The sequence below is a fragment of the Oncorhynchus kisutch genome, linkage group LG11 (genome assembly GCF_002021735.2).
Source record: "Oncorhynchus kisutch isolate 150728-3 linkage group LG11, Okis_V2, whole genome shotgun sequence".
NCBI lineage: Eukaryota > Metazoa > Chordata > Actinopteri > Salmoniformes > Salmonidae > Oncorhynchus > Oncorhynchus kisutch.
Genome location: NC_034184.2, coordinates 5,471,996 through 5,486,973, shown reverse-complemented (window position 1 = coordinate 5,486,973; position 14,978 = coordinate 5,471,996). Strand labels below are relative to the sequence as shown.

General features: G+C 43.7%; 1 protein-coding gene across 1 annotated transcript in view; it reads left to right on the top strand.

Moving 5' to 3' along the window:
• Nucleotides 1-100: 100 nt before the first annotated feature.
• The window catches only part of LOC109875864 (adenylosuccinate synthetase isozyme 2-like), a 36,815-nt gene continuing 21,937 nt past the window's right edge, over nucleotides 101-14,978 (top strand). Inside the window, exon 1 of the mRNA XM_020468294.2 lies at nucleotides 101-405. Coding sequence (XP_020323883.1) covers nucleotides 214-405 — 192 coding nt within the window. The 5' untranslated portion in view covers nucleotides 101-213. The remainder of the gene's footprint in view (nucleotides 406-14,978) is intronic.

The following is a 14,978-nucleotide window of genomic DNA, read 5'->3' as shown; positions in this document are numbered from 1 at the left end:
TTGTGGCTAGATGGAATACACTTCCACCTCGATGTGTCGGAGACAACGCAGGGCCGGAGCATTAATCCAATCCCCTCACACCCTGGCTGTTGTTGTCGATTAATGGAGCTAGTGGGCGTGTCTGTTTAAAATAAACTGTATTTCAGACCGCGCGCAGGGCTGGTTTGTAACCACTACTACCAAAGCCAGACTGCAGCGAAGAACGAGACAAACATGTCGGAAAGCCGGAGAAAAGATGCTGCGCAAAACGGTGCAGCCCATAGCACTAGTACAGAGCCACACGTGGCCAGACCAAATGTTGGCAACAGGGTGACTGTAGTGCTAGGGGCTCAATGGGGCGACGAGGGCAAAGGGAAAGTTGTGGACCTGCTCGCTCAGGACGCCGATATTGTTTGCAGATGCCAGGTAAATTACAGAGCCACTTTACCGTCTGAATGGGCTAAACGTATGCTAGCTAATAAGCTTGCTGAAGGAGATGTAATTGTAAATAATGTAGCTAACATTACCTAGCTAGTTATATAACTAAGCTAACAAGTTAGCGAGCCAAGGTTGTGACAGGCTTAATTGTTGTGCCAGAGATTCTTATCCCTCTCTGGTGTTGTGTTTAACTAACGTTAGCTAAATCTGTATTTGCTGTAATTCCAAAACGTATTAACTAGCAAACACTAGCTCGTGAACTTGTGTATTTGTGCAACCTGCTTTGCTAGTTAGCCGCCTAGGCTAGTGTTGGCTGGTTAGTTAGCTAAATCTGTTTTTGTAATTGGGTGATTCTCACGAAACCTTGGTTTCAAAGATTTCAAATATGAAATCTTAAAAAATACTTGCATCAACAAATTTCCCTTTTATGCATTAATAACAAGGTCTGAAGAGTTTGAGCATACATTTTTACAACATTTACTGAAAATGTAACATTTTTTAACATTTTCCAAAACAAGTCCTTAAAAATCCACCGCAATGGTCTGAACGTCAAGACAATAGGAAAGCTAATCCATGATTTGTATTTATTTAACAGTCATGCACAGTTACTTGATTTTGACTGATCTCATTACTACAACACCTTCCGCAATCTACAACCTAACATTTTTGATATCCAATTGAAACCTGACATGTATTTCAAAATGGTGGCAAGCCTGTATTTAAAAGCAAACCACTATTTTTACTCTCATAAAAGTATCACCCGTTGTGGTAATTTTTACATACATTTTTGAAATTATGTTGATTTCGGTAATGAGAATAAGTATTTACGACTGAGGTATGGTTAAAAACATAACATTTTAATGTAGGAAATAAATTAAATAATATTGGCACAATCATGGATTCAAGATCAATCAATTTAATTTTGCAGTGCTTCAAAAGTACATAGGCTAAAAACAAAGAACCTATACAAAAACATTAACAGCACATGTCATTGTCACTACACACACAGGCCTGTACAGTGTCCCTTGGGGATGATGTTTCTATGACCCCAAGCTGGTGCAGCTTCTTTAAAGTAAAGCCAAACTTTTCATGCGTTTGCAAGCACATGTTTCTCTGTCTGACTCTTCGCTGGCCAATCCAAAATGGCTCAAGTTTAAAGAATTGAGCCTTGGAAAGGTTGTTCCTTGGATTCTCGGACACACATCTTCTGAAGATTTGCCATAGTGTCTGTTAGGGCTCTCTTATGGAATATCTGGCCCTTTTTCCGACTATCTCTGGATTTCCCATTTATTACAGTGGATACTTCATCTTGATGAAGGAAGTGGCTAACAAGTTTGTGCATTAGTCTTCTCTGGCTGTTATTGGGTAATTTTCACTGACTTTGTAGTTTTCTTCTGGACATCTGACTTCCATGTTGACAATTACCTGCTTCATCTTGGCCATCATCACAATCAAGTCTTTTCAGTCTTTAGTTTGAACATCTCTTTGGTCCTCTCCAGCAGATTCTTTTCTGTGTAGTGCAACTGACCGCAATTTTGATAGTTTTCTTTCTTCTGTTCCTCTTTTTGGGTGATTCCTTTGGGGTAGATGTCTTCATTGGTCCTGGTATCTGTAGAGATGTCTCTTATTTTAGGAGTTGATGGCAGGGCCATTCACCTGCTGAGGTGAGAATGGCTGTTCTCTTGGAGGCTGTGTCTTCTTGACGATTTTGAACAACTTCTTAATTTTGCTTCTTGAACATGTTGAAGTCTATCATCCTCCTCACTTGATGGTGTTATGGCCAAAACAGCTTTTAGCTGTGTCTTTCTTCTGTAATACCTTTGAATTTCCCGGCACTTTTTTCTTTTCATGTTTGTCAGATCTTGAGTTTTCTTCATTTTACAATATTGCTTTAATTTTTGATATCTGAAATGGAAAGGACGCATGAAATGAGCATGTATCAAAACATGGGGAAAATCTTACTGTTATGGAAATGTCATCCTAGACTGAATGGCTTACTGTGTGTCTGTCTGTGTACACATCCTATAGTAGGGACTGAATGATTTACAGACTGTGGACATCCTATAGTATAAACTAAATGGCTTACTGATTGTGTGGTGGATGTGTGCACGCATGTGTAGACTTCCTAACACTGTAGGGTATTGACTCCCTATAGACACTGAGGGCATAGGCTTCCTATAGACTATATATGCTAATTATGCTTGCTATAACCTCTCCAACCCCTAACCTCTATCTCCTTCTTTCTGTACTCTTCCAGCAGTTCTGGGTTGGTGTAAACTATTTATCTAAATTGTCAGCCTAGTCTTCTGTAAAGCTTCTTTTTTTTGTCACTTGCTGACTGTCAGCAATTAAACAGGACATAAAGCAAAATATCAACAGTTAGTAAATATTTAAATGAATAGTAATTTATATTTTAAGTCTGATTTACATTTTCATTACCGAAACAGAAGTTTTCTCTACCGCAACTGGCCTTAAATTGCAGCGGTAAGTGAGAATGGCACCGGAGGAGATGGCCGCCGTTTTACAGTCTCCTAACCAATTGTGCTATGTGTTTTTTTTGTGTGATATTTGTAACTTATTTTGTACATAATGTTTCTGCAACCGTATCTTACGGAAGAAAAGAGCTTCTGGATATCAGGACAGCGATCACTCACCTCGGATTAGAATTCTTCTTGAACAACAACAAGCAGGACTCACACGATATTCTCCAAACACCCCACAAGGCAGACATCCCAATTATTCACAAAAGGAAGCGACGCAGAGGACGAAGAGCCGGATTCCTCATCCAGATCCGCAGAAGACAACTAGGAATGCTGCCGTTACCGTCAATATTACTCGCCAACGTGCAATCATTGGACAATAAGCTAGACGCGGTAAGATCATGAATATCCTACCAACGGGACATCAAAAACTGTAATATCCTATGCTCTACGAATTCGTGGCTGAATGACGACATGGATATTCAGCTAGCGGGATACATACTGCACCGGCAGGATAGAACAGCACACTCCGGTAAGACGAGGGGGGCGGTCTGTGCATATTTGTAAACAACAGCTGGTGCACAAAATCTGAGAATCTCTAGATTTTGCTTGCCTGAAGTAGAGTATATTGTGATAACTTGCAGGCCACACTGCTTGCCTAGAGTTCTCAGCAATACTGGCGGTTTATTTACCACAGACGGATGCTGGTATAAAGACCGCACTCAGTCAGCTGTATAAGGAAATAAGCAAACAGGAAACCACTCACCCAGAGGCGGCGCTCCTAGTGGCCGGAGACTTTAATGCAGGTAAACTTAAATCAGTTCTACCAAATCTCTATCAACATGTTAAATGTGCAACCAGAGGGAAAAAAAATCTAGATCACCTGTACTCCACACAGAGACGTGTACAAAGCTCTCCCTCGCCCTCCATTTGGTAAATCCGACCACAACTATATCCTCATGATTCCTGCTTACAAGCAAAAATGAAAGCAGGAAGCACCAGTGACTCAGGCTATGAAAAAAGGTCAGATGAAGCAGATGCTAAACTACAGGACTGCTTTGCTATCACAGACTAGGACATGTTCCGGGATTCTACCGATGACATTGAGGAATACACCACCAGTCACTGGCTTTATCAATAAGTACATTGAGGACGTCATCCCCACAGTGACTGTACGTACATACCCCAACCAGAAGCCATGGATTACAGGCAACATTTGCACTGAGCTAATGGGTAGAGTTGCCTCTTTCAAGGTGTGGGACTATAACACGGAAGCTTACAAGAAATCCTCGCTATGCCCTGCGACAAACCATCAAACAGGCAAAGCGTCAATATAGGGCTAAGATTGAATCGTACAACACCGGCTCCGACGCTCGTCCTATGTGGCAGGGCTTGTAAACTATTAGACTACAAAGGGAAGCACAGCTGCGAGCTGCCCAGTGATACGAGCCTACCAGATGAGCTAAATCACTTCTATGCTCGCTTCGAGGCAAGCAACACTGAGGCATGCATGACCGCATCAGCTGTTCTGGACGACTGTGTGATCACGCTCTCCGTAGCCGACATGAGTAAGACCTTTAAACAGGTCAACATACACAAGGCTGTGGGGCTAGATGGATTACCAGGACATTTGCTCCGGGAATGTGTTGACCAACTGACAGGTGTCTTCACCGACATTTTCAACATGTCATCATGCTTCAAGCACACCACCATAGTCCCTGTGCCCAAGAACACAAAGGCAACGTGCCTAAATGACTACAGACCTGTAGCACTCCGTAGCCATGAAGTGCTTTGAAAGGCTGGTAATGGCTCACATCAACACCATTATCCCAGAAACCCTAGACCCACTCCAATTTGCATTCCACCCAAACAGATCCACAGATGATGCAATCTCTATTGCACTCCACACGGCCCTTTCCCACCTGGACAAAAGGAACACCTACATGAGAATGCTATTCACTGACGACAGCTTAGCATTCAACACCATAGTACCGTCAAAGCTCATCACTAAGCCAAGGATCCTGGGACTAAACACCTCACTCTGAAACTGGATCCTGGACTTCCTGATCCTGGACAGGCCAACCCCAGGTGGTGAGGGTAGGTAACAACACCTGCCAGGCTGATGCTCAATATTGGAGCTCCCCAGGGGTGCATGCTCAGTCCCCTCCTGTACTCCCTGTTCACCCACGACTGCATGGCCAGGCACGACTCCAACACCATCATTACGTTTTTCAGATGACACAACAGTGGTAGGCCTGATCAACGACAACGACGAGGCAGCCTATAGGGAGGAGGTCAGATTCCTGGCCGGGTGGTGCCAGAATAACAACCTGTCCCTCAATGTAACCGACTAAGGAGATTGTGGACTACAGGAAAAGGAGCACCGAGCACGTCCCCATTCTCATCGACGGGGCTGTAGTTGAGCAGGTTGAGGGCTTCAAATTCCTTGGTGTCCACAACAACAACAACACTAGATTGGTCCATACACACCAAGACATTCGTGAAGAGGGCACGACAAAGCCTATTCCCCCTCAGGAAACTAAAAAGATTTTGCATGGGTCCTGAGATCCTCAAAAGGTTCTACAGCTGCAACACCGAGAGCATCTTGACCAGTTGCATCACTGCCTGGTACGGCAATTGCTTGGCCTAAGACCGCAAGGCACTTAAGATGGTAGTGCGTACGGCCCAGTACATCACTGGGGCAAAGCTGCCTGCCATCCAGGACCTCTACACCAGGCGGTGTCAGAGGAAGGCCCTAAAAATTGTCAAAGACCCCAGTCATAGACTGTTCTCTCTACTACCGCAAGGCAAGCGGTACCGGAGTGCCAAGTCTAGGACAAAAGGGCTTCTCAACAGTTTTTACCCCCAAGCCATAAGACTCCTGAGCAGGTAACCAAATGGTTACCCAGACTATTTTACCCCAACTCTTTTACTCTGCTGCTACTCTCTGTTTATCTTTTATGCATAGTCACTTGAACTATACAATCATGTACATACTTCCTAAATTGGCCCGACCAACCAGTGCTCCCGCACATTGGCTAACTGGGCTATCTGCATTGTGTCCCACCACCCACCAAACCCCTCTTCTTACACTTCTGCTACTCTCTGTGCATCATATACAGTGGGGCAAACAAGTATTTAGTCAGCCACCAATTGTGCAAGTTCTCCCACTTAAAAAGATGAGAGGCCTGTAATTTTCATCATATGTACACTTCAACTATGACAGACAAAATGAGAAAAAAAATTCCAGAAAATCACATTGTAGGATTTTTAATGAATTTATTTTCAAATTATGGTGGAAAATAAGTATTTGGTCAATGACAAGTTTATCTCAATACTTTGTTATATACCCTTTGTTGGCAATGACAGATGTCAAACGTTTTCTGTTAGTCTTCACAAGGTTTTCACACACTGTTGCTGGTATTTTGGCTCATTCCTCCATGCAGATCTCCTCTAGAACAGTGATGTTTTGGTGCTGTTGCTGGGCAACACGGACTTTCAACTCCCTCCAAAGATTTTCTATGGGGTTGAGATCTGGAGACTGGCTAGGCCACTCCAGGACCTTGAAATGCTTCTTACGAAGCCACACCTTCGTTGCCCGGGCGGTGTGTTTGGGATCATTGTCATGCTGAAAGCCCAAGATGGCGTAGCAGTAGGTCGTCCTGTCCTGTCGTGTCCCTGTATATATCGTTTATTTTTCGTTTTTTACATATTTTCTCCACATATCTCTTTGAAAACATTTGCTAAACCCTAAGCTTCCAAATACTCTCCTGCAACCCGACTCACCCAATGTAGCCATTTTTCCTAAAGTATTTATATTTACTTCGGGACCCCTCAACTGAAGCTAGCCAGCTAACCAGCGGGTATGCTAGCGGTCTCCAGCTAACCGGTCATCAGCTAACCTGTAGTTCGGGAAGCTCTCGCCTGTTCGTACAACGTGACTTTAACCAGAGCACAACGGACCTATTTATTTTTCATCCCCGGATACCCACCGCAAACGGAACATCTTTCAGCTGGATTTTTCAGCAACTAGCTATCTAGCTAAACCGCAACCTCGGATTACTCCTGGCTAGCGTTTCCACCCACTTAGCTTGAAGCTAGCCCGGCCGTAGCACCTGTGCTACTCCTGAGCTACAATACCCGGGCCCACGACCGGTCTACCGATGTCATCGCATGAAGAGGAATAAACAGACTCACCCCATCGCGACGTCCCCCAAAGGCTAACTCTCTAGCCCTCGCTATCTCCCTGCTTGCTAATTCGGCCTGCTAACTGCTAGCTTGTCCAGCTCCGGCCCGCTAACTGCTACCTTGTCTAGCCCGGGCCTACAAACTGTTAGCTTGTTAGCACAGGCCTGCTAACCGCCTGAATCGCCGCGTCTCAAACGCTCACCGGACCCATATTTACTTTCTATCTCTTTTGACTTTTAATTTGTTTATACCTTCCGGAAACCTGCCTCACCCAATGTGATACGGAATCGCTATTATTTTTTATTTATTTTTAGAACACACTCAAGAACCTCCAGAAGCTAACCAGCTAACTAGCTACAAGCTATTTAGTCATTGTTAGTTTTTCTTTTTTTACCTGGATAACACTCGCCAGGCCAGCTTCCCTGCCCCATCCACCGCTGCCCCCTGGACACTGATCTCTTGGCTACATAGCTGATGCACGCTGGACTGTCCATAAATCACGTTACTCCATTCTGCTTGTTTGTTCTATCTGTTGGCCCCGTTGCCTAGTCTACGCCATTTTACCTGCTGTTGTTGTGCTAGCTGATTAGCTGTTGTCTCACCTACTGTTTTAGCTAGCTTTCCCAATTCAACACCTGTGATTACTGTATGCCTCGCTGTATGTCTCTCTCAAATGTCAATATGCCTTGTATACTGTTGTTCAGGTTAGTTATCATTGTTTTAGTTCACAATGGAGCCCCTAGTTCCACTCTTCACGCCCCTGATAACTCCTTTGTCCCACCTCCCACACATGCGGTGACCTCACCCATTACTACCAGCATGTCCAGAGATACAACCTCCCTCATCATCACCCAGTGCCTGGGCTTACCTCCGCTGTACCCGCACCCCACCATACCCCTGTCTGCGCATTATGCCCTGAATATATTCTACCATGCCCAGAAACCTGCTCCTCTTATTCTCTGTCCCCAACGCTCTAGGCGACCAGTTATGATAGCCTTTAGCCGCACCCTCATACTACTCCTTCTCTGTTCCGCGGGTGATGTGGAGGTAAACCCAGGCCCTGCATGTCCCCAGGCACCCTCATTTGTTGACTTCTGTGATCGAAAAAGCCTTGGTTTCATGCATGTCAACATCAGAAGCCTCCTCCCTAAGTTTGTTTTACTCACTGCTTTAGCACACTCTGCTAACCCTGATGTCCTTGCTGTGTCTGAATCCTGGCTCAGGAAGGCCACCAAAAATTCAGAGATTTCCATACCCAACTATAACATCTTCCGTCAAGATAGAACTGCCAAAGGGGGCGGAGTTGCAGTTTACTGCAGAGATAGCCTGCAAAGTAATGTCATACTTTCCAGGTCCATACCCAAACAGTTCGAACTACTAATTTTGAAAATTACTCTCTCCAGAAATAAGTCTCTCACGGTTGCCGCCTGCTACCGACCCCCCTCAGCTCCCAGCTGTGCCCTGGACACCATTTGTGAATTGATCGCCCCCCATCTAGCTTCAGAGTTTGTTCTGTTAGGTGACCTAAACTGGGATATGCTTAACACCTCGCCAGTCCTACAATCTAAGCTAGATGCCCTCAATCTCACACAAATCATCAAGGAACCCACCAGGTACAACCCTAACTCTGTAAACAAGGGCACCCTCATAGACGTCATCCTGACCAACTGGCCCTCCAAATACACCTCCGCTGTCTTCAACCAGGATCTCAGCGATCACTGCCTCATTGCCTGTATCCGCTACGGAGCCGCAGTCAAACGACCACCCCTCATCACTGTCAAACGCTCCCTAAAACACTTCTGTGAGCAGGCCTTTCTAATCGACCTGGCCCGGGTATCCTGGAAGGACATCGACCTCATCCCGTCAGTTGAGGATGCCTGGTCATTCTTTAAAAGTAACTTCCTCACCATTTTAGATAAGCATGCTCCGTTCAAAAAATGCAGAACTAAGAACAGATACAGCCCTTGGTTCACCCCAGACCTGACTGCCCTCGACCAGCACAAAAACATCCTGTGGCGGACTGCAATAGCATCGAATAGTCCCCGTGATATGCAACTGTTCAGGGAAGTCCGGAACCAATACACGCAGTCAGTCAGGAAAGCTAAGGCCAGCTTCTTCAGGGAGAAGTTTGCATCCTGTAGCTCCAACTCCAAAAAGTTCTGGGACACCGTGAAGTCCATGGAGAACAAGAGCACCTCCTCCCAGCTGCCCACTGCACTGAGGCTAGGTAACACGGTCACCACTGATAAATCCATGATTATCGAAAACTTCAATAAGCATTTCTCAACGGCTGGCCATGCCTTCCGCCTGGCTACTTCAACCTCGGCCAACAGCTCCGCCCCCCCCGCAGCTCCTCGCCCAAGCCTTTCCAGGTTCTCCTTTAACCAAATCCAGATAGCAGATGTTCTGAAAGAGCTGCAAAACCTGGACCCGTACAAATCAGCTGGGCTTGACAATCTGGACCCTCTATTTCTGAAACTATCTGCCACCATTGTCGCAACCCCTATTACCAGCCTGTTCAACCTCTCTTTCATATCGTCTGAGATCCCCAAGGATTGGAAAGCTGCCGCAGTCATCCCCCTCTTCAAAGGGGGAGACACCCTGGACCCAAACTGTTACAGACCTATATCCATCCCATCCTGCCCTGCCTATCTAAGGTCTTCGAAAGCCAAGTCAACAAACAGGTCACTGACCATCTCGAATCCCACCGCACCTTCTCCGCTGTGCAATCTGGTTTCCGAGCCGGTCATGGGTGCACCTCAGCCACACTCAAGGTACTCAACGATATCATAACCGCCATCGATAAAAGACAGTACTGTGCAGCCGTCTTCATCGACCTTGCCAAGGCTTTCGACTCTGTCAATCACCATATTCTTATCGGCAGACTCAGGAGCCTCGGTTTTTCGGATGACTGCCTTGCCTGGTTCACCAATTACTTTGCAGACAGAGTTCAGTGCGTCAAATCGGAGGGCATGCTGTCTGGTCCTCTGGCAGTCTCTATGGGGGTGCCACAGGGTTCAATTCTCTGGCCGACTCTTTTCTCTGTGTATATCAATGATGTTGCTCTTGCTGCGGGCGATTCCCTGATCCACCTCTACGCAGACGACACCATTCTATATACCTTCGGCCCGTCTTTGGACACTGTGTTATCTAACCTCCAAACAAGCTTCAATGCCATACAACACTCCTTCCGTGGCCTCCCAACTGCTCTTAAACGCTAGTAAAACCAAATGCATGCTTTTCAACCGGTCGCTGCCTGCACCCGCATGCCCGACTAGCATCACCACCCTGGATGGTTCCGACCTAGAATATGTGGACGTCTATAAGTACCTAGGTGTCTGGCTAGACTGCAAACTCTCCTTCCAGACTCATATCAAACGTCTCCAATCGAAAATCAAATCAAGAGTCGGCTTTCGATTCCGCAACAAAGCCTCCTTCACTCACGCCGCCAAGCTTACCCTAGTAAAACTGACTATCCTACCGATCCTTGACTTCGGCGATGTCATCTACAAAATGGCTTCCAACACTCTACTCAGCAAACTGGATGCAGTCTATCACAGTGCCATCCGTTTCGTCACTAAAGCACCTTATACCACCCGCCACTGCGACTTGTATGCTCTAGTCGGCTGGCCCTCGCTACATATTCGTCGCCAGACCCACTGGCTCCAGGTCATCTACAAGTCCATGCTAGGTAAAGCTCCGCCTTATCTCAGATCACTGGTCACGATGGCAACACCCATCCGTAGCACGCGCTCCAGCAGGTGTATCTCACTGATCATCCCTAAAGCCAACACCTCATTTGGCCGCCTTTCGTTCCAGTACTCTGCTGCCTGTGACTGGAACGAATTGCAAAAATCGCTGAAGTTGGAGACTTTTATCTCCCTCACCAACTTCAAACATCAGCTATCTGAGCGGCTAACCGATCGCTGCAGCTGTACATAGTCTATTGGTAAATAGCCCACCCATTCTCACCTACCTCATCCCCATACTGTTTTTATTTATTTACTTTTCTGCTCTTTTGCACACCAATATCTCTACCTGTACATGACCATCTGATCATTCATCACTCCAGTGTTAATCTGCAAAATTGTAATTATTTGCCTACCTCCTCATGCCTTTTGCACACATTGTATATAGACTCCCCCTTTGGTTTCTACTGTGTTATTGACTTGTTAATTGTTTACTCCATGTGTAACTCTTTGTTGTCTGCTCACACTGCTATGCTTTATCTTGGCCAGGTCGCAGTTGCAAATGAGAACTTGTTCTCAACTAGCCTACCTGGTTAAATAAAGGTGAAATAAATCAAATAAAATAAAATAAAAAATCTTCAATGCCCTTGCTGATGGAAGGAGGTTTTCACTCAAAATCTCATGATACATGGCCCCATTCATTCTTTCCTTTACACGGATCAGTCGTCCTGGTCCCTTTGCAGAAAAACAGCCCCAAAGCATGATGTTTCCACCCCCATGCTTCACAGTACACCATACCGTGTTCTTTGGATGCAACTCAGCATTCTTTGTCCTCCAAACATGACGAGTTGAGTTTTTACCAAAAAAGTTCTATTTTGGTTTCATGTGATCATATGACGTTCTCCCAATCTTCTTCTAGATCATCCAAATGCTCTCTAGCACTTCAGACGGGCCTGGACATGTACTGGCTTAAGCAGGGGGACACGCCTGGCACTGCAGGATTTGAGTCCCTGGTGGCGTAGTGTGTTACTGATGGTAGGCTTTGTTACTTTGGTCCCAGCTCTCTGCAGGTCATTCACTAGGTCCCCCCCCCCCGTGTGGTTCTGGGATTTTTGCTCACCGTTCTTGTGAACATTTTGACCCCACGGGGTGAGATCTTGCGTGGAGCCCCAGATCGAAGGAGATTATCAGTGGTCTTGTATGTCTTCCATTTCCTAATAATTGCTCCCACAGTTGATTTCTTCAAACCAAGCTGCTTACCTATTGCAGATTCAGTCTTCCCAGCCTGGTGCAGGTCTACAATTTTGTTTCTGGTGTCCTTTGACAGCTCTTTGGTCTTGGCCATAGTGGAGTTTGGAGTGTGACTGTTTGAGGTTGTGGACAGGTGTCTTTTATATTGATAACAAGTTCAAACCGGTGCCATTAATACAGGTAACGAGTGGAGGACAGAGGAGCCTCTTAAAGAAGAAGTTACAGGTCTGTGAGAGCAAGAAATCTTGCTTGTTTGTAGGTGACCAAATACTTATTTTCCACCATAATTTGCAAATAAATTCATTAAATATCCTACAATGTGATTTTCTGGATTTTTTTTCTTCTAATTTTGTCTGTCATAGTTGAAGTGTACCTATGATGAAAATTACAGGCCTCATCTTTTTAAGTGGGAGAACTTGCACAATTGGTGGCTGACTAAATACTTTTTTGCTCCACTGTATGCATAGTCACTTTAACCATATCTACATGTACATACTACCTCAATAAGCCTGACTAACAGGTGTCTGTATATAGCCTTGCTACTATTTTTTTCAAATGTATTTTTACTGCTTTATTTCTTTACTTACCTACACACATATACCTTTTTTTTTCGCACCATTGGTTAGATCCTGTAAGTAAGCATTTCGAGGTAAGGTCTACCTGTGGTATTTTGGCGCACGTGACAAACTTTGATTTGATTTGAATGGTGTTGCGAAGGATGAGGAACCGTAGCTTTTTTGTTGTTGTTGCTACCAATAGAGAATACATGACGACTAAGCACATTTTTACTCAATGTACATAATTCGACATTAATGAAGTATTTTTTTCATAAATTTTAAATATAACCTTTGTCTAAATGTGGAAAACTACCTGTATCGGTAATGATAATCAATACTGTCATGTACGCAGTCTGACAAGAGTATGTTTAACTTTGAACTTCTTATGGTATAGAGGACTCTTGCGTCCCACTTGGGGGAAAATGCAGCGCGGCAAATTCAAATGATATAAAATCAAACATTCATTAAATCACACATGTAAGATACTCAATTAAAGCTACACTCGTTGTGAATCCAGCCAACATGTCAGATTTTAAAAAGCTTTTCGGCGAAAGCATTAAGAAGCTATTATCTGATGATGGCACAATGTCAATAAAGAGGGTAGCATATTTCAAACCTGCAGGCGCTACACAAAACGCTGAAATAAAATATAAAACATTCATTACCTTTGACGAGCTTCTTTTGTTTCTTACTCCATTATGTCCCATAAACATTACAATTGGTCCGTTTTTTTCGATTAATTCCGTCCATATATACCCAAAATGTCCATTTATAAAGCGCGTTTGATCCAGAAAAAAACAGCTTACAAAAACACAACGTCACTACAAAACATTTCAAAAGTTGCCTATAAACTTTGCCAAAATAATTCAAACTACTTTTGTAATACAACTTTAGGTATTTTTAAACGTTAATAATCGATCAAATTGTAGACGGGGCAATCTGTATTCAATACAGCAAGTAAACGAACAATGCTCCTTTTTACGTCTTGCGCAACTCTCAATAGTGTAACGTTGTTCCTGGATGTGCTTCTTCTTTGTTGCACAAATGAATTACCTCAACCAAATTCCAACGACTGACATCCAGTGGAAGTGGTAGGAACTGAAAAATGGTTCCTATCTAATATCCCTTGGCAAAGACAACTGAGGGAGCAGTCAGAGGCAAAAAAACAAAACAATTCTGAACAGTTAGTCCTCAGGGTTTTGCCTGCTACATAAGTTCTGTTATACTCACAGACATGATTCAAACAGTTTTAGAAACTTCAGAGGGTTTTCTATCCACATCTACTAATAATATGCATATCTAATATTCCTGGCATGAGTAGCAGGAAGTTGAAATTGGGCACACTATTTATCCAAAAGTGAAAATGCTGCCCCCTATACCTTAAAAGGTTTTAACTGGAGAAATATAGAGATCTGCTTACCTGGTAGCCATCTTGAAGGTACTGGCAGTTGTGTTGCTTCATTCAAAATCAAACTTTATTTAAAATTATCGGTGTGCAAAGTCCTTAAAAAATTTTCAGACACTTAATTTTTCCAATATTTGTTTTCATTATTATACATGAATATTCAGTTAATTTGTTTTCAAATTACATCTAGTAGAACATCCATTTATTTTTACCAAAAATAATACATTCCTATGTTGAAATTACTCTTTGTGCAAGGTAGAGGACACTTATCTTTATTATATTTTGCTATAGTACTAAATTACATGTTTTAGATTTAAAATCATTACTGCCAAGGTATTTTAATGGTTTCATGAATGACCCAATTGGTAAACTAACATTAGTTAAATTGGTGTGGTTAGCTACTCGAGCAACCCAATAGACCTAAAGCATTGACAATTTAACTCTGCACTGTATTGCTAATGTCACATTGAATTCTAAAGCATCATAGCGCTGGGAAGGGACAAGAGAGCCATGAGAACGAGTTTTGATCAGTCATGGAAATAAGAGCTGAAAACAAATTGGCTCCCTATTTTAGCCAGCTAGCTACACTGAACACAAATATAAATGCATCATGTGAAGTGCTGGTCCCATGTTTCATGAGTTGAAATAAAAGGTCCCCAAAATGTCCCATATGTACAAAAGCTTATTTTTCTCATTCTGTGCACAAATTAGTTTACATTCCTGTTAGTGAGCATTACTCTTTTGCCAAGATAATCCATCCACCTGATGGCTGTGGCATATCAAGAAGCAGCATGATCATTACACACGTGCACCCTGTGCTGTGGACAATAAGAGCCCTCTCTAAAATGTGCTGTTTTGTCACACAACACAATGCCACAGATGTGGGGGCGTATTTCTGTATGTAATAAAGCCCATTTGTGGGGCCTAATTTTATTTAAATTTACTGATTTCCTTACAGTTCTTATAACGTAACAAAATATTTGCAATTGTT